The sequence below is a fragment of the Hetaerina americana genome, unplaced genomic scaffold (genome assembly GCF_022747635.1).
Source record: "Hetaerina americana unplaced genomic scaffold, ioHetAmer1.1.p SCAF_1, whole genome shotgun sequence".
Classification (NCBI taxonomy): Eukaryota; Metazoa; Arthropoda; class Insecta; order Odonata; family Calopterygidae; genus Hetaerina; species Hetaerina americana.
Genome location: NW_027286069.1, coordinates 1671045 through 1692052, shown reverse-complemented (window position 1 = coordinate 1692052; position 21008 = coordinate 1671045). Strand labels below are relative to the sequence as shown.

The following is a 21008-nucleotide window of genomic DNA, read 5'->3' as shown; positions in this document are numbered from 1 at the left end:
CCACCTTAATGAGGAACAGGTGCTGTGTGGACCTTTTGTCTGGCTTTTAACCTATGATCTATCTGGCATGGTTGACCCTACCAGGAGCAATTATCATTTCTCCAGCCAGCAGAGCTCTAGGGGTTATTGGAATGCACAAACCCTTCCGCCACACCAAGGTTGTAGTCGATGGGTATTTTTAATAATCCTTGCAAAAATTCTGTTCAATGTTTACCAACCTCCCCCATTAAATAAAATAATATATCGATGATATAATATTCAATCAATTTGATGAGGGGGTGACCTACAAGGCAAAAACTTTGGGACCTAGTGATGATATGTTTTATCTGAAACAATGTAAACAGGACAAAAAAGTAAAGGGACAAAAATGTTATTATATTCTGTAAACATCTAAGGTTACCATGCAGTCACAGACTAACAATATGAGGTTGATCACTGATCAGTGAATACAAATTCTCGTTACTCGTGACTTTAAGGTCAAAATATGTAAACAAGCTGTGGTCTCCTGATTTGGTTAAATGTTTCTTTTACTTTCATAATTCTCATTATAATTCAACTTAACAGCAGGTAGTTAATTCAATTATATGCCATTCTCAATAATCCATCATTATTATAATGAATGGTTCAAAATAAGAAAATCTGAATGAAACATAAGCTGATTGCTGCAAATATTTGTGTTTTTACGGATCTTAAAATTTAAAGATCATTGCCAAATATTTCACCTAAGCACATTTGATAATGCATTGCCACAGAACAAGATCTGTAAAAAATCAGTAACAAAACATAAAATTAATATTATAAAATTGTTCGCAAAAATTACTGATACTAAGATATGAGAGTTACTAATCCCTAGGCAATTGATTTGAGTGAATTCCGGAATAGGGAGTACAACATTTGGGAAATACTTTGAGCCTTTGCTTATGAATTGAATTTCTCAATTAAGGAGGGCACCGACAAAGCTGAAAACTTTTCTGCGTATTCAAGATGCAGCAAGCATCCAGTTCACTCAGAAGAAGCCCAATGAAACTCGAGAGAAACGTTGAGCCAGAGAACGTTTCGGGCACAGTTAAAAGTTCATTAGCATCAACATCTCTATGCCATAGACGAGAGTTCCAACATTGCACACGAGAGTGCCAAATTTTCAGTGTCTCTCCGGTGTTTGCAAATAGTTTCTCTGCTCAGATGATGATGCATTCCAATGGGATAAGAAGAAAGGACTTGCATTTTGATTGCCGGTATTCGACGAGTCCCGCGAAATAAAAAGTCTTGTCTCGCTTGTCTGATGCGTTCAGTTCATTTCTTTATCTTCAAAAGGTTTCGGGTTAATCGCCGTTGTTCGAAAATCTAACAAGCAGAAGTCACAGCAGTATTTTGAGGTGATTTATCGTAAAATATTTTGAATCATTCATATATGCGTCATATTCCAATTTTTTTATTTTTTCGAGCGGAGTCACTGTTGTACTTAACATCCATCCGTATTTTCTGTGATGAAAACTTGAAAACCAATGTCTCCCCACCGCAGAAACGCGTCGGCCCGCAGCCGTTACATACGCGGCAAATTCGCTGAGGAACGCAGAAATGTCAACCGTTACAAAACTTAGAGCGTATTAAAAAATCTAAACCTTGAGGAAAAAAAGTGAATACGCGCTAGACCTTGGCTTGGTTTTAAGGGTCATCATGTAAACTGACAAAAGTGTTGATATTGGCTGGCTGACTGTTCAGGGTCTACAAAGTAATATTTTCCTACAGGATAATTATTTCCTCGAAGAGAAAAATTACAGACGGCAATCAAACGAAGTTCAACAATTTTGGGCACCTTAATGAATTACAAATCAGTGAACAAAATTAGTCCACAAAAATAATACGATTCGCCTCTTGTGCAAAGTTTCCATTCTGAGAAATATGCAAATCCGTTATGCCAGGAGGAGAAGAAAACCACGAAAAACGAGTTTCCGAAGACCAAGTTGAAAAAGATATTTAAGCAGATAACCTGAGAAAGATAAGTAAAATTAGAAAAGCGACTCGCACCGAGGCCTAGGTTTATTCGCGACCTTCTCCCCTTCGTCATCTCGGTGAAATGAAATCAAGGTTGTGAGATACTATTCAGCTTCAACCGCAAACACAAAAGGAATATTGAAGTGAAGATGGATTATAGACATTGCGGGAATATTGAGGAGCAATATCGAGTACATCAAGTAATACCTACCTTACTGAGCAATACATTCCAATTCATAAAAATCACAATACGACTATCGATTATTTCGAATGCAAATTATATTGTGTATATGTTCAATATCGTTCAAATAAGTATTAAAGTCCATATCGACTATAATCTTCGATCCTCGGTACAACAGTCCTCAATACGGATTTCCCTCATTATGTTCCACATTAACCCGGTAAACATAAAAAAATATCCGCGTGATATCGACTATCGTCACACTGCACATCCCTAGTTGAGAGTCAGATGTAGGCCCTCGCCCTAAACTCAAGCGAGAGGTAAAATAACGCATGGGATCACCGGAAATCAAACCGCTCGGTGCTTCGGCTACAGATAGGAATGGAGGATGCATTTCTAGGAACAAGGCAATTAAAATATCACTGTGGATCAGTAAGGTAATGAGAGGCTAGGCTAACACCCCTACTCCACGGATAAAATAATCATGGGAAAAACGTACTGAATCCGATGTCTCGATGCCCATGTCTCCTAGACAATGATTCATTAATTGTCTCCGGCGTAACTTTATGGAATTTACACAACATTTTGAATTTAAATAAGTAACTTAGTAATTTCATTAATACATTATTTAGAACACGACATAGGTTTCCACGTTTCATTAGGTCTAACGTCGAAACCTAGGTTGTGCTCTAAATAAAGTGTGTGTGGAATTACTAAGTTATTTATTTAATTTCAATACGATGATTCACTTCTTCACATTATCGCCAAAACATCATCAATATGAAGCAAACCGCAAAACCTCCATGGAAATTTTCTCAAGTTTTACACAGGAATCCGGCGAGAGAAGTGACCGCTGGAAAGCTTATTCAGCTGCAATCTTGCAGGGTCATTTATTTTCAAATCAACTCCGGTATTAATGGCGACGATAGGAGTCTCTGTCACCACAGAGATGTGTCTGAAGAGCAAACGTCTAAGCAAAGAACCTCCAAGCGGCAAGTCTATTGCAGGTTAGAACAATACAGAGGAGCTGCTGGGTCAAAATAATTGCAGGAAGGAACGGTCCCAAATAGGTAGACGATTTACATTGGTTTGCAGTTTTAGAAATTCAATCACCACCGACATCCGAAGCGAACATAATAAATCGGCACAGATTTCAATGTTGATGTACTTCCTCAGAAAAACTGTCGCGCCCATCCGAGAGAACCTTAGTAGCTATGTGAATGGACTCTCCATGAGAGGCGAGAGGAAAAGACGCAGGTGTTCGACAGTAGAAAGAATGATTATTCCAAAAATCACTGTTGAAAGACATAATGGCAGCGGCGGCACGTAATTTATAGGGTGCAATAAAGTGGACATATCCTAGCAACATCATTCAATTAAAGACGTAGTAAGAAATTTAAATTTCAGATGCTCCTTCGATTAAGGATGTATCGCAGCACAGGTCTCAGTATACTCCAGAGGGGCTTACGTAGATGAGGGGGCTTCGGGCGACCGAGTCAATGCATTTCCTACATGAACACTGCAAGAGGTACCCGATGGCTTTCTGAAGAGATAAATTACGTATAGATAAAAATTATAAATTAATATGAAACTCATAACTTCTCCAAATGATGATAATGCTTACTTCTTCTTTCGAGAATAATCGCTCAGAAGGAAGCGAGTTCTTCCAAAACAAATTTGCCCTTTTGATGGAAAACGAAATAGCTGAGGTCGTAAACTTGATAGACACTAAATTTATTTAAGGGGGTAGGTAAAAACAAAGTGACATGCAATGGGAAGATGGGAAACACGCACTCGGCCACTTGGGTGTGTTTGGGATCCCGTGACCCCAGGTGTACCTCAATCACACCTTAACTATGCAAAATAAATAAGAAAACTTGTCTTACAACCACTCGATCTCTGGAGTGCGTTAAGGAAGAACGGTCACTCTCGTGAATCGCATTCGCACACACACTAGGGGTTTGCAAGGAGATCTCCTTTGCCAGGGAACCATTGATCTCACACAGGAATGAAAATTGATTTTTAAAAACATAAACATTTTATTTTTGATTTAAAATTTAAAAAATCAAAAAGAAGGACCAAGTTCATATTCGCAGTCAGTCAATCACTCGGGTGCGTTAGACCCTGAACGAGTACGTGAGTTCGATTTACATAGGTCTAAAACACCCCGAGTGATTGAGCGTTCACGTATGTCCTTTCACCTTTTTCGTATTTGTATTTTCTGTGCGATTGACGGATCATTGACATAGGAGAAATCCTTGTAAAACCCAAAAGTGTGAGTACGCAAAGATCCTTTTCCGAACACACCCGAGTCATTCAGTGAATGCGCGAGAACTGTGTCAATCCGTTTTTATATTTTTGCATTAATTTGTGTAATTGTAATTAATTGTGTAATTGTGTAATCCCAAAAACACCCTAGTGGCCTAGCGTTTGTACTCTATTTTCCCCTGATTTGCCACGCTGTTTTTACCTCTCCCTTAAAGAAACCTTGGGCCAATCAAGTTTACGGTGTCGGCTATTTCGTTATCCACGGTTTCACGATCGTAGTGCATAGTTCATTTTAAGTTTACATTCCGTCCATCAATGTCTCACCTCATTCTAAGATAATTCGATCGATTTTCTTCTTGTAAAATTACCCCGCCAGCGTAACTCACAAATTCTCGGTTTTTCACCAAGGAATCAATGTTCTAAAAATATTTTTGAAATAGTTCCAAGCCAGGCAGGTTCGCGTTTCATGCTTATATTCTAGCCTAACGCATTGAGACGTGCCACACCATTTTATCAATACCCAGTCATTACACTTGGGGTGTTATGACTACTCATCAACATCGCAGAATAACAATCACAGGTCAGGATTCAAAACCGCATGTCGTTGGAGACATCTCATTCGTCACGGAGAAGATTTTAGTGCAATTTTCGACACACATTCTCGATTTATCTTATCCATCCCTTTTTCAAATCTCGTAAGTTTAAATTGCCGAGTGTAATCAGTTATGACGAAGTGATACACGGAGAATCCTTATCGTCAAGACTGCCACCAAAAATTCCTTTCGCTTGAGGAGGTATTTAATAAAATGTGTGAAGACAAATAAGGCAACTCATGAAGTATCACAGTAATGGCGGTAAAAGTGAATAACTGTAAATCGTTCTCGTTACACTAACGTGAGTCACCACTGCTGGAATGTTGATTGCGGAATGCAATGTCATAAACGTGCGAACTTCTATTGTAGTTTGATTGTTTGATGAGTTCAAAAGTGATTTTCGACGTTTTAGCTAGGCACTGGTCTTGTCTTGGTGCGTGAACGTATGAAACACAACATACGGCAAATTAATGTGACGTTAACTTTGAGTAATCACCCAAACTATGGTAAACATACTTTCTACGCACTCTTCCGAAATACAAGACTCTCTACCGGAAAAAAATTAATGATTAGTCATTCATTACACAAAATTTGCGAATCCACGGGAACCAATCCTTAAAATCCGCTAATGGCAGAGGGGGCGAATACACAGATTGAAAAATAAATACCGTTATGATCCATCAGTGCACCGTGGAGAAACTCTCCAGCGATCGTTTACCTGCATAGTTCGTCGCCGTCGAGTCCCTTGGTGTGGCGCCTGTCAATGACCACCAGGTGCGGCTGCGACTCCTTGTAGGCCTGCAGCGCGGCCCCCGTCTTCCGCTCCACGCGACATTCGCAGCCGAGGCGGAATGCTGCCGAGCGCAGGGCTTCGCCCACCGCATCCTCCCGACCAAACACCAGCAGCAACTGCAAGGGGCATGGAAAAAGGTTTTCAGGGGATCCGAGTGAGAAATCACACCCATAACCACACAGCAAATCAAATGAATTTCATACCCCAGCCCCACCTTCGAAAGGCTGACCAATTCGCAAGGTTAAATGGGCCCCCGGTGAAAAGACGCGATTGGTCAAATTTAAGGGGCCGAGGGTGGGAGTCGTGTAAGCTGACATACCCCCAGGGGCATTCAATGACGAAACCTTAGACCCACGGGCCTCGAGTAAGTACGGAGCGTTAGGGAGGACTCTGCAGAGAGTGCGGAACGAGATTTTACCCTAGATATATCTAAGATTGTGTGGGGACCTTGCGGGCAACATGACGTCAAGTCATGGATCTTTTCCCAGAAAACATATTTCTTGAAAGAACCAGAGCGTCCAGGTCTATAACGGAAGTGTTCGTTACGTAGGCATGAAGAGAAACGGTATCCATCGCTGTAACATTTCTCCGTAAACCTTCATCTGCTCCTCGAGTCAAAAGGTCTTAAAGTGAGAAATTTAATGAGTGAAGACCTGATTTTGATGACTTTTATTCACCAGGCTTATTGCCAAGGTTCGATCTTGGGGGTTCCCTGCAAATACTTGACGCAGTAGCCATAGGGTCTGCTTCTATACGAGAATCGTATTAGACAACTGACAAGATATGAATGGCAGGGTTTCGTGACCGAGGGCATCGGATATTGCCCCCTCGCATTAGTGTTTAGAGGTGGGTTATAACCTCATCCGCAAGTATCGATGTCTTCCTCTCATTAGTGGTACCTCTATTTTTTTGGTTAGACGAACATCAGACCATATAAATACTTTTGCATGCAAAAAACCAATTACTATTAGCATTTGCTACGAAAAAATATACATACACGCATAAATTCATCACGTATCAAAAATTTCTGGCTAATAATTGACAATCACCAACTTTCACCCGGGCATAAACAACCACCGAAACGAATGTTTCTAGTACTTCTGGGTTTCTATTGGATTACCATGGTGTAAAAACCAGGTAACGATGACAAGGCACTAGATGAAATTTTCCATAAATTTGAGTTGTACAACTAAAAATGATCACCTGCATGATGAGTATCGCGGCGGATTTGTCAGTTTTCTAAGAGGAAGGTGAATAATATGAGAGGTGAGCTACCCGAATGCCTGCATCGCTGGGGAAAACAGTAAATTCTTTTCTTAAAAGACCTTAGGCCTGCGTGACCGGCAATGGGCAAGTTCCAACACCTACGCAAACTCTAAACGTGACGTGCTTACGTGCGCCTTAAGGGACAAAGTGGACCGCATTTCTTTACAGCAACACGTAACATAGAGAGGCCTTCACCCTCGGAAAAATTACTTTCATAACTGGTGAGTGCTTCATCCAACTAACCCTGTCATCACCACCTCCGCCGACCAGTTATTCTGCAGAGGTTCACGGATGGATACATTTACGGTTTTTCACCGGTGAAGGTTGGGTTAAATTAATTTGAAAACAGTAATTAACTCCAGCTAATTTGGCAGACAATGCTGGAATTGGGTGTCATGCATTATGAAAGCAAATGGCGGCATATGATTATATGTCGGAGGAAAAAACTTGAAAATAGAATTAGGAATGAGTAGGTTAGTAGGTAGGTAGGTACCAAGTTATTATTTCAGCAGTTATTTCACTTGAACAAAATAAAATTGGAACTGCACCTTGTGCAGATATGTACCAAATCGATAAGTTTTCGGACATTTTTTCGTCGTGCGGGTTTCCTCCCAGCATAACCATTTCCCCATCATGCTTCAATTTTCCAGTTTTCAATTACCTTCCAAGAACCTTCCGCATTTCAGCGGAACGGCTTCAAATTTATCTTCCGGATTTATTTAATCCATTAAGTAAATTAAAAGCTTTTCAGAAACCGCCTCATTTCTGTAAATAATTTTTTCTCCAATATTTTTCGACGTTTTCTTGATGCATTTCAGTTGCTGTTTAAAGGTTACCTTTTACCACTTTGTTTGCAAATTCATCAAACACCGAAATGTTGACATTTCATTCGGCATATTGATTAATTGGTAGCACGATATATTTGCAATTGCATTGGTAGGATTCGGACGCATATTTTCATGAAGGTACAAAAATGAGCTTCTTACAAAAACATTCTCATGTCTTTCTAACTCTGTTAAAATGTTTTTAATTTTCTACTGTTATTTATTCAAAATGAGTTGTTGAAATATTGCGATACTACAGGTTCTTGAAGTAAATAACACATATGACCGAGTTTCGATTTCTTCGTCTCTTTCTCCTTGTCCACACTAATCCACCTCACTTTCTTCTTTGTCAAATGACTTGCCCGAAGAAAACTGCAGATGCAGTCAATTTTCATCAGTTTCGCCGATCAGAGCTCTCAAAAATCATTAAATTTCAGCGCTGTAAACCCAGGTGCTCGCCAAACCGTTCCCCGCACACATTCGATAGATTTTGTTAAATTATTCACAAATCAATAATTGAGCCTAATTATTTTATTTTTTGTAGCTTTCATGTTTTTTAAAGTTAGCGCTGTGATTTATTCCCAATTCCTTAAAGAACACAGTGCTCCTTAAGAAGCGTTCCAGTTTACGTTGTCCAAGGCTTTTCTCAAATCAAGGAATGCGACACAAGTCAGCTGATCTTTCTGAATCCTCTCCTCAAGAGGAAGTCTGAGCACGAGAATAGCTTCTCCTGCTCTTCTATTTCTTCAAAGTCCAAATTGGTTCTCAAATACTCTTCCGCTCTCTTCTACATTCTTCAGTATATCATTCTTTGCCAGCGATGCATGGTTCGTCAGACTGATTGCTCTGAATATTTTCACGTTTTTTAAATTTTTTCCATTTTGGTGTAGGGACGATTACATTTTTCCTCAAGTACATCGTTATTCCTCCTCTCATATACATTTCACATCTTTATGTATAAGGCTGACTCAGACGCGCCTAATTCAGACCTGGGGCATATGTCAACTTCTTCGACCTTATCCTCTTCCTCAAATATTCTTAACGGGCATTTTTTTCTGTCATGATTCTCCAAATACGCTTTCCATCTCTGTCTTCATTTTCACCTCTGCTATCCCAAAGGACATTTGATATTTGCTTGCTCTGCGTTCAATAAAATGGTGTCTTACGCAATGGCGGTGGCTGCATGTAAATTTTAGTCACTTTATGCCACGTTTGTAGTCTTTTGATGGGTAACGTTTGCCTTACGGATCTACTTACGACTGTACCGAATAACCCTCCTCTTCGGATTTCGCTGGCAACAAGGATTAAACAAACTCAACGCGTTTTACTTTGCTAACGGAATAGCAGGTATTTTTCCATGCCTTTCTCTAAATTAGGCTATATTTCTAAACCTCATTTCAATAGGAATGTCCATTTGGTGCTGGATGCACTATAGCAAAGCGTGATTTCGAAGCATAGTGCTCCATCAAAACAAGACGAGGTTCTAAAGCAGCCTCCCCCTCCTCCCTCCAACAGTTTTCATAGCTTTTTATGTTCTACGTGAAAAAAGAAACTTTCGCCGGGTTGTGGGCTGGTCCTGGAACGAATCCCTAGTGTGATGAATTTTTTCAGCGTCACACCGACCCCCAAGCCTTGCTCGTGGGGAAAGCACTTCCACCACCGGACTCAAACACGCCGGACGACTCCGCGCGTTTCTCCAGGAGTGTGCCAATGTGACGTCCGCTTCCTTCATCTGCTACATCCCGCCGCCGCTCCCAAAACAACCCATCAAAAGATAACTTCTCCGCCTCCAACCGCAGCTATTAAGACCGCCGCGCGTAAATGAACTTCGCTGCCAATCGCCTCACTGAAAAACCTACTCGCACTACCAAACATAAAACAGAACTTTCGTGAATTCTGGGATGCCTTTACCATTTTCTTACAGCCCTATCGCTGTTTGTGATCAACGTTTGCAAAATTAATTAAGACCAAATAACAACAATTGCATGACATTAAATAACCGCTAGTTTACACATTTATAACAATTGAGAATCTTGGCCTCAAGGTATTTGGCAAATCTCTCTCCAATGCAACAATTTCAGAGCGTAAAAATCATTCGCCTTGACCGGAATTCGAACCCGGAACCCTCGATGTCCGGCCGAGTGCTTTAGTCAGTTAAGCTATCGACGCGTCCTCTTACACTATGAGATTTTTAGTCGGACATCCGAGGGATCCGGTTTCGAAGCCCGGTCGAGGCAAATGACTTTTGCCCTCCGAAATTGTTGCATTGTAATGCACATTGAACAGAAGACTCCGTAAAATGTTTCTGTCGCGGCATCTCCCGCAGTTTCTTGGAATTTGCCAAAGGTAAAATTTCTCTCCGCCAAGAATCACTTCGTTGCTGCAGGTTAACCAAGAAGTACATGTTTCGAGAAAACTGAGGCAACACCCAATAGCTGATCATGTCTCTGTGCATCAAATAAGATTGCTCAGCGCACCAAAATCTTAAGTATACTCATTAAACATCCCAAATAAATAATTAAAGGTAACCTTTGTAGAAATGAATATTTAAATTTGCCCGTTATGTATATGGACATCTTCTTAGAGACCTGCAACGCACAACAATTTCAGTCTATTTTTTTCAATGCTGTATAAAAATATTAGCCCAAGGCATCACGCTAAGTGGCGCCTAAATTAAGCAGTTATGTTTCTCATTTTTCTATTAACCTAGTAAATGCAACGAGCGCATGGCCGGCGAAGCTCGTACCTGTTTTGCAGCACCAACACCTTCCCCGCTAACTTGCACGCCTGATTCATTCAGCGTCACACACTTTCAACTACGGAAGAGAAAGTTACTGGGAGCCGGGGCACGTTGGTTCGAGTACTATTGATTTATAGGCTATCATTCTTTTTCGTTTGACGCATTAGTAATATTTTAATTGAAAGTCACTCGAGAATTTTTCAGGACAAAATCGAAACGGAATTTCTTTTCGGTTAGAAACATTCCATCGCCACTCAAAACTGTTGGCGATCCGGTGACTGAAAAAAAACAAATGTTTTGTATTGGCGAGATCGTGAAATTTGAATTTTAAAATCCTCGATGCTGTTGGTAACATTTTAAATGGCATATTGTAAATGAAGTAATTACTGATCTTTGAGGGCTGTAATAAGGTTATCTTCTCCTCATAGCATTCCCTTTGTCGCTTTATGCATGGATGTAATTGTATAATATGCCCATGTAAAATTATTCAATGCGCATTTTATGCATTAACATATTAAAAGCATAAACAAAAAACCCCTTTTTAAATGAAAACAAAATTAGCGTTCAATGTAATAAGTGTATTCGTTTACGTCCGCGCTTTTTTCGAATGCTTCATTCCTTTAGCGTCACAAGTTATTATTTACCGCCATTGCTGACATTAAAAAGGTTGTGGAAAGAATTTGTTCACTCACCAGATTCGTAATATTTTACGAAATTAAATAATTAAAGTGTACCTTAAACTCAATAGAAACGATTATTTTTTTCCCACAATGAATCGTCATCGACCTATTGCATTTCCAACAAGTAAAATTCGAATCGAATTTCTCTCCAGACATTTTTTTATCTGCCAAGCCAATCCGTCTGCATTCAGCGTAGGAACAGCGGCTTAAGGCTGTCACCAATTAAACCGAAGGTCCTATTCCAATAGCATTTCTCACTGAAGATTGCCTTCCCTCATCTTCCGGCAGTAACACTTCTCACGAAGGCGAACGAACGTAACAACGACCACTTTATCGCACCTACTTCACGAAATTAATGTTCTCGCGCAGCCAATTAGTGACACACAACTACGCAACACAGGCAAGGTTCCACTCGGTGACAAATTCTCAAATGAAAACCCTGACAAAACTGAATTGTCCTCTTGACACTCATAACAATCACCACATTTCACATTCAATCATAACTGTTATAAGCTCCATCGAATGATACTTCGAATTTATTATTATTATTATTTGGGATACATTGCTGTTAGGCGATAAGCCAGGTGGCAATGACATAATATAACAAACAGTAGTCATTCTTAAAACATATCACAGTGTCATTAAATAGTCGTATAGTAGACTTACAAAATAAAAAAATGAGAAAAAACAATATATTTTGATACAGCCATACACCTTCTGCCGTATTGCATTTAACAATCCCATCATGTATACCTTTTGCATTCACGCCTAAATGATTTAATGCTTTTGGGTAAGGGCTTAAAGAGTTCATCAGGCAGCTGGTTCCACTCTTTGATTCCCATATTTAGGAACGAAAACTTGGCGGTGTTTGTCCTTTGGGGCATGTATTTGATTTTAAGCGGGTGATCATTCCTGCCGAGATAACATGGCTTATTTACACTCTCGTTCAGTTCTTTCCAGCCTCCGTCAGCTTTCAATATTTTAAAAATGGCACACAGTCTATTCAGCTTCCGTCTGTTCTTTAGTGACCCCCATCCTAGTGAGCCTAGCATGTCGCTTACACTGTCAGTCTGCCTATGTCGCCCTAAAACGTACCTGGCAGCCTTCCTTTGCACTGCTTCTAATTTTTTCACATGCCCTATTTCAAAGGGATCCCATACTGTGGTCGCATATTCGACAATAGGCCTTACAATTGTTTTGAAGGCCAATTCTTTAGTTGATTTAGTGCTTCCTTTGAGGCTCCGCATGACCCAGTGGAGCGATTTAAAGGCCTTGCCTACCACATAATCTGTGTGAAGTCCCCACCCTAAGTCTTTACTTAGGTGTACCCCTAGATATTTACAATTATCTTTTGTTACAATCGTTTCTCCCATTATTTTATATACCCTTCCCTCACCTGCCTTCCTTTTGGAGAATGAGATGTGGATAGTTTTTGCAATGTTTATCTCCATTTTGTTGATTTTGATCCAATTAGCCACGTTATCTATGTCACCCTGCAGAACGTCGCGATCACTGCTGCTGCTGATTTCCCTATAGAGTATACAGTCATCAGCGAACAATCGTATTTTGGAATTGACACATTCAGCAAGGTCATTCACGTAACAAAGAAACAGAGGAGGACCAAGCACGCTACCCTGAGGTACTCCGGATGTGACGCGGGTTTCTTCTGAGATTTTGTGCCCAACACGAACCTGCTGGGTTCTATCTTGTAGGAAGGCCTTCGTCCATAGTAGTACTCTTTTATCAATATTTAGTTTTCCAATTTTATCTAACAATCTGTCATGGGGAACCCTGTCGAAGGCTTTTGAGAAGTCGAGTATAACTGCATCTATTTCTTTACCTTTGTCTAAGCAGTCTGATATTTCCTGGCAGAGTCCAAGTAGTTGGGTTTCGCATGAGTACCCTTTGCGAAAGCCATGTTGGTATTTAAATAGCCAGTCCTTATCCTCCCAGTGGTCACGTAGATATTTTGCGACCTTCTTCTCCATTAGTTTACAGGTTACAGACGTTAGGCTAATGGGGCGATAGTTCACTACACTGCTATTGGTCCCTCCCTTAAAAATTGGTATTACATAAGCCTTCCTCCAATCATCGGGGATTTGATGATTATTTAACGTGATGTTAAAAATGGTGCGCAGATACGGTATCATTGCCTCTGACCCTAATTTGAGTGCGTCTCCAGAGATGTTGTCAGGGCCAATCGATTTGTTGACTTTAAGCTTTTTTACTTTGTCCATGACTTCACGGTCACAGATTTTCATATACTTAGGAATAACAATATTACCCTTTGAAGGTGTGATGACTAGTTCACCCGGACATAATACGTTCTCCCCTTCACAAACATGAAACACACGTGGGGGGAGGTTTCCACTGAAATCCTTGCTAAAAACACTTCCATACCACTTGTTGAGCTCATTTGCTTTTCCTTCATCGTCTGTTATAATGTCCCCCCTTTCGGTTTGGATCACGCCTACCTTCGCCTGGCTGTTTTTTCGTCTTCTTAAGTATTTGTAAAATTTATTTGTATCGTTTTTAGTGAGAATGTTCACTAAGTATTCTTCTTTTGCTACCCTCTTTTCCCTATTCAGTTCTTTTACTATCGATTTATATTTGCACAGATATGGGTTCCCATACTTGATCATAGAGTGACTCCTCCTAGCCTTTCTCTTTAGTTTTTTTATTGCGCAGTTATAGTACTCGGGGTCGGTGTTACTTTTGAGAGTCATTTTTGGAACGAATTTTTCCAGCCCTTCGTTGACAATGTCTTTGAAACTGTTCCAGATGTCGTTTACAGTTCCCCCTGTACAAGCCCAGTCCTGAAAACGTTCCTTCAACAAGGTACGGAACCCATTGCTATCTCCTTTGCTGTATCTCCACACCGAATTTCTTACTACCCTATTCTCGGGTACCCGGAATTCCCATTGAATATTGATACATACCGCTGAGTGGTCGCTTATACCAGGAATTACCTCTCCTTCCGAGAACATATTGTATGGTCAAGAGTGCGATTGACGCGTTAAAGATCCTTACCAGATACTGGCCGGCCGCTTCCGGAAGTCTTTTTATTATTTCGTTAGAGATGTTGTCCTCTCCCGGGGATTTCCCGTTTGGGAGCTTGGCTATTTCTTCAACAACATCATCCAGTACAACTTAAATGTATAAAAAAGTTTAACAATTTTAAAGTATATTTTGGGGCCACTTATAATACTTTTGATCGGCTCTAAAATATGCACATTATAAAGTTTGGCACTGGCTTCGCAATAGCGGCTGATATGTTCGCTATGCATTATTTTTTACACTTCCAACCGTATTATACAAAGCTTACTCGATCTGGTGTCACGCGCCTATGAGCTCCATTATACACAGACTCCACTCGTGCAAACCTCGTTTCATTCGCCTATAATTCTCAATACTTACATTATTTTGAAAGTTTCGATCGAAGGAAATGAGAGCACTTCGATGGTGATATTATCGCCGCTGTGTCCACAAAATCAGTGCAATGTACAAGATACAATATGCGTACGTAATATGACTTGCAATTGAGCCTTATTTTAATATACTCGTAATCTGCTAAGAAACTACATATGAAAAGAGATGCGCTTCTAAACCTGACGAAGTGAATCCGAGTGTTTTGGAATCCTCGCGATTGGTTTAACCGAAACAAATACGATATTCACATGTGACTCATTTGACACATACAGAGAGGAAATTAACACGCTGACCACACGAAACGATTTAGGCGAGGAGGGAAGTAATGCATCAGCACGCACAAGGGAATGGCTCTGATGATTTGCTCCGCATTACTGAGAGGACAGCGGAGGCCCGAATGAGGGAGCACGGGCCGAAAACAGTGGCACCAAATTTACGAACGGCTTTTCTACTTGGCTGGATTGTTTCTCTCCACCAGGAGCACAAGGGAGAGAGAGAGAGAGAGAGGGAGCAATTCGGAAACTCCACGAGGAGTCTGCACGCCCAGGAGGGACCGGAGTGGTGGGCTCTGTAAACGCCTGTCTTCGCGTCTTCCGGTGAGATATTTCGGGGAAAATTATGTTCCCCCGTGTTATGAATAGGACACGAAACGCGGCACGCGGGTGAACTGTGCGAAAATCTAATTCCATCGCAGAAAATCTTTCCTTGGGTCAGAGGATGAGCATCCATACCTCTCAAAGCTGCTACCTTCATGCTAACAACGAAACTGGAATATTTAACTCCTCCAGTCAATTTCGAAGGAGAGACGAACGCCACTATGTCACAGAGAACGAATTAACATTAATATGCTTTCAAACGCCAATACGAGAGTGGAGATCGTTTAAAGATATTACACTTTCAGTCTTCACTCACTTTTATCCTCATTCGAAATGCAGCTCAAGTGTACTCCACAATAATTTCCATAGGTTTCAATAAACAATCCATCACTCTTACGATTTCTTAGTGACAAGGGGATCGCGATGGTGCGGTAGCTATCGTACTGGCTTCCCACCCAGATGGGTTCAAATCCCAGCGGCGTCGAATATTTTTCAGTGGAATCTCAATCCCTAATTGAGGGGCTTTGTGGAGAACACTTTCAGTGAGTACGCCGTCCGTCGGATGGGACGTTAAGCTGCAGACCTCATGGTGACTTTCGTTAAGAGTAGGCTAATGCCGACGCCGGGTCTCTCTCCACCCTTCATCCTTTCCTGTCCTTCCCCTAAGGCGCAATTAGCCTTAGCTGTCGGTCGCCTCCCCTAAATACTACAACTACTACTACTACTTAGTGACAACATTAACGAAAGATTTTGTGTTAGTGGTAACCATTTATCATGGGAGGCGACTGGCAGCAGTGGCCATTTTTGCCTCAAGGGATAGGTGGGTAATTTCATGGTGCATGTCGGATTTTCAGGGAATGGGGGGGAGAGGGTGGAAGGAAACCTGGCGTCGACATTAGCCTACACTCAACGAAAAGCGCCTGAAAGGGTCGACGTTTTAACGTCCCATACAATGTACAACGTTCACTCCGCTGGAAGTGATCTCCAGACACAGCAACCAAGAAGGGATGTCAGCGAAACCTTCTCCCGATGACATTCAATGGTGTTTTTTCAGTTACGCGAAGCATTTTGCAGTTTCCATTAAAATGTTGACAATTTGAACAGACATCCCGACAACGTCCGGGGAAATAGGTAATATGGGATTGACATTAACAATTTATTGATAAAGTCCAATGTCTAGTAATCCTATAAATTACTCACGAGCGCAAAACTACGATTTTGAGGCAACGAGCGCACGGAGGAACGAAAATGCACACTTCCTCCAAAACCTAAAAACCACTAAAGAGTTTCATTAATGGAACCGCTCTGAAATAATAATCTTGGAGCATATAATCAAAGAGAAACATCACTCTCATGGTAGACGCTTCTTCGCCACCGGGAGACTTATTATTGAACTGTTGCGAAGCGCAAGATGGAAACGTTAGACAGAACATCCACGGAAGAGAGTGTGGCCGGAGTCACGTTCACCAGATCATCCCCTCTTTCCCCAATGTTCCAAAAGAGCGAAATATCGTGAGTTTTCCAGGTTTTCTCGGTCATCGAAGGAATCACAATCAAATGTACGGAGCGGATGATTCGACTTACCCTTAGAGGGCTCGTTGGTACATAGGGGAGTGGGCCACACTGCACGCGGGGCGCTCTCGTCGGGTGGACAGGGATGGCCTGTAAATAAACAGATTTTGTAAATGTTTTGAAGAAGTTGATATCTCCACCAAATTTGTCCGCAGAGTTTCATAAGAAAATGCAATGCAGTGTGTAATAGTCAGACAACCTATAAGCAAATGATTTTGTTTCAGATATCGTAAACACACCTCCATCCCAATTTCCCGACGAGCCTCAATGAAGGGGGGCTAGCGATAGGTGGAGGAGGCTCATCACGACAATTCCATCCCTATCTGCCCAATTGGGACATTTACCTTCATCTCTTGAATATATACCCCTTTTTAATGTAGAGCCCCTTCAATTTTGGCGATAACGACGAGATAATTCGTCCTAAACGAAGAAATGAAGACGACCTAAAATATGTTTTGATGAGTCAGCTAGGGGGATATACATACAATTCCCACTTGCTACATACTATATTCCTAAATGTTATGACCTGAAAACACACTTTGGAAGTCAAGGACTTTATTATATTTAACTCATTTGTAATATCATGCAAAGCACACATTCATAGCAACCAGTAAAATACTACATAGCAAAGTACTCAGTAAATAAGTACCACATAATTAATCATAAAACCTAAATATTGCGCATTGAAGTCAAAAATCAACTACTTTAAAGTTATTTGGTTCAAATTTACAACTCTGGAATGAACATTTCTGTGTTGAAACAACAATGTTTTGAGATATCAGGGAGCATCTATAATGCACCCCTTCACAGAATGCAAGCGTAAAGCTGACCTCAGCAGTAGGTACGCACGAACAAATACTTTCATTTATCTATCTATGATTCAAAAGATTCATTTAAAATGAAGAACTGCGAAAAATGAGTCAAAATGTTTATTTTTCAAAAACACGCATGTTGCCTTCTTAACATAACGTCAGTCTGAGCCCACAATGATCGCAAACCCCTTTCCATTTCAGTTACGAAAATATAAAAAATCTCGGGGGACTCGTATATTTCACTAAGGGTTAGTGTGATCGCACAGTTGCAAGAACACAATCCTGCATTAGATTTCAAAATACGCGCGACTCAATTGGGCGTGTTTCAAGACAATTTTTGATAGTTCGTCTAGGGAAAATGGCGTACACAGCAAGGTAGTCTAAGCTTCAAAAATACAGGTGAAGTTTTCGTCACCGTAAGGATACTCAAATGGCAGTTATGTCGTTACGAGCGGCGGAATTCCAAATGAACGAGCCCCAAGTTACATTCGCAATCCATACTGTCCAGGTCAGTGCCGCAGGGAATATAAGTCACTTCCATAAATCCCTCGATCCTCGGTGGCCTCGATCAGCAATTCAGAGTAGCTTTTAGTGAAAAATATGCATCTGCGAATCCGCCAAACATTAAATATTTCTCTTTATAATTTTGCAAGTTTTTCTTTTTTTTTATCAAAGTAGAGTTCATGTTCACGTGCTACTTAAGCTTGGAATTTCATTGAGTTTTCAGCGATGAAATCCTACAAGTTAAGTTTGCCGGGCTCCCTTCGGCACCCGGAGCCGTAGATAGGACGCCATTGCTCCAGAACGTCATCTGCTGAAAGCGACTCTTGTATCTTCCGTCTATCAACCTAGGGAGCGGCATTAGATCGGTAATTTTCTCATAAGACTCCGTTGAAGATGGCATTGGTACTATTTGTAACCGTCGCTGTCCTGTAGAGTTTGTTCACAACCTCTTCCTACACTAATACTCCTGGTCGCAGGGCCCATTCAAAGAGTTTTTCAATCATCGACGGTCATGCCATTCCATACTCCCATTATTCATTTTATCTCTCCTCCGATGAGAGATTTGCCGGATCTCTCTGAAAGAAGCGAAGCGAAAACGAAGAACTAAAAGGGTTTACCGAGTATGTAAATCCTGATATCCTTGGAAGAGCGACTCGGGAAGCAATAGAAAAACTTTTCTTCAGCGTAGTAAATTGAGAAATCACGACGGCGGTAAATTACCGGATCATGCCATGGAAATGCTCTTCTTATTAATGTGGTGCGATGACCTTATCGGCATGGTGTCATTTCTTCTGATCCTCATTTTTCCAAACTTTTCATTATTTTCATCTCCCCTAATGATGAATTATAAGATTCATATTTATTTTTTCTTCCTTTACAAAGTCTTGTCTAGTAGCGATCAAATATAATTTCATACCATTCGTCTTTATAATCCCTGCCATTTGCTTTAACGGCATGCACGGTGAGAAGTACGACAGCGCAAGTGGACACAGTCGAGATATATATGCCTATTCCGTGGCTGTAAAACTGAGTAATCGAAGAAGGAGACACGGTCAAACCGAGCCAGGGTTTTGAAATGAGAAAAAAGGATGCGAAGAACACGGAATTTAGGGCACCGCGATCGTATAATATAGTTGATCACTGGAGCGCGACGCGATCTTATCGAAACCATTAGATGACCTTGGTCGGAGCTCTTCGCGAAGGAGTTGAGAATTCTCCAATAAGAGAAAGTTTTTCGGTGAGGTTTTAGGCCGTGGGTTATGCGAAGCCGATACGCCCTTGAAGCCCTGGCGCTCCAGCTACGAACGCGAAGACGGCGGGTTTTGTGAGAAAATTATCAAAAAATGCCCTATTTCGCGGTCGTTAGCATAATACTGAGCGAAGCCACGTTGGCCAAGAACTCCAGAGACGTACTTAAGGTACATGGCAACCTTAAGGGTAAGTGACCGATTGATGTGGTAATTAATATTCTGAAATATCATCAGTATGTTATAATAAAACATTTTTATTGACGCAAACATATCATAATCTCTTTTGAAAGGTTTAATACGATCAATCGAGCCGAATTGGAATCTCTGAGATAACGTTATGTATATGTTAGAAAATGAAAAATGAAAATATGTACGCTCGCAGTAGGCTCAAGATAGAAAAGTGTACATACTAACGTAAATATATTTTCGGGAAGCAGCACCCTTAGGAAATATTCAATGGATTCAAATTAGCAGTGATGGTGGTGATGACTGAAGAATTACAAAAGTAACCCATTTAAATTAATTTAATTTAGGTTATGCAATACAAAAATTTGAATTGGAACATTTTATATACATTAACGTTTTAGGGAAAGGAGAGACCGTATGAGGAAGACGGAGTCGTATTATACCAACCCTTGGGCATTCAATGGGCAGTGTACCTCACTCGAGTGCCCGTCACTCGTCTGACGAAGGGATCAGTTCGGAAGATCAAGCATTATGATGAAGAGAGAGGAATGCACCCGAAGGTCATACCAATGGCGAGATTCGAACTGGATTCCTACAAGAAGAAAAGCAGTAGGCTGTTCATTTTAAAACCCAGTCACTAATCGAGGAAAATAACAGCATCGAAACTCTCCAGGATGACGAGGTTGTATTACTACAAATTAATAAGAAGCCAAGTATTTGTTAATCAGCTAGCAATATGTTTGATGCCACATTTGACGTATAAATGTGATCCACGAATAATTTTTCCTTCCGCTCTAGATATCCGCATCAGAAATGTAAATTGTTCACGATACCACGGACCGTTACAGTTATAAAGGAGTCTCATTATTTTTCAACTCTCAGATACCACACCAAATGCAATGAGTCCTCCAAACGGGACAAGGAAGAAGCTCGCCAAAGGCAATTACTTCTATAGCCACTCCTTCTAGTCGATTCCAAGGTTCGAAGCAATGAGTAGATGCCACGCACTACGTCGGAATGTAAAATATCCACAGGAACGCATATCCATTAAATTAATTATTTCGCTAGCTTCTACCCCATAGTCAGATAGTAAATACTTTTGAGTATACTTGAAGAGGTCAATTGTCAGTTAAATACTAGATCACAACAACACCAAATTCTAGTACCACTGTTTTTTCTCACAAAGGTTCCCTGCAATATCTTCAGAACCGATAAATAAGCCGCAAGAGTAATTCACGAGGCGGGGAACGTCGAGTAAGTGGAACAAATGAGCGGCGTTAGCCGCCCAGACCAATCGACGTGCCTCGAATACAGGCCCC

General features: G+C 40.9%; 1 protein-coding gene across 2 annotated transcripts in view; it reads right to left on the bottom strand.

Moving 5' to 3' along the window:
* Pde8 (phosphodiesterase 8) overlaps positions 1 to 21008 on the bottom strand; it is an 85215-nt gene that overhangs the window by 36511 nt on the left and 27696 nt on the right. For both annotated transcript variants that reach the window (XM_071597412.1, XM_071597371.1), the window contains exons 2-3: positions 16950 to 17027; positions 5756 to 5946 (exon numbers count right to left, since the gene is read on the bottom strand). In XM_071597412.1, the coding sequence (XP_071453513.1) occupies positions 5756 to 5946; positions 16950 to 17027 (269 nt within the window). The remainder of the gene's footprint in view (positions 1 to 5755; positions 5947 to 16949; positions 17028 to 21008) is intronic.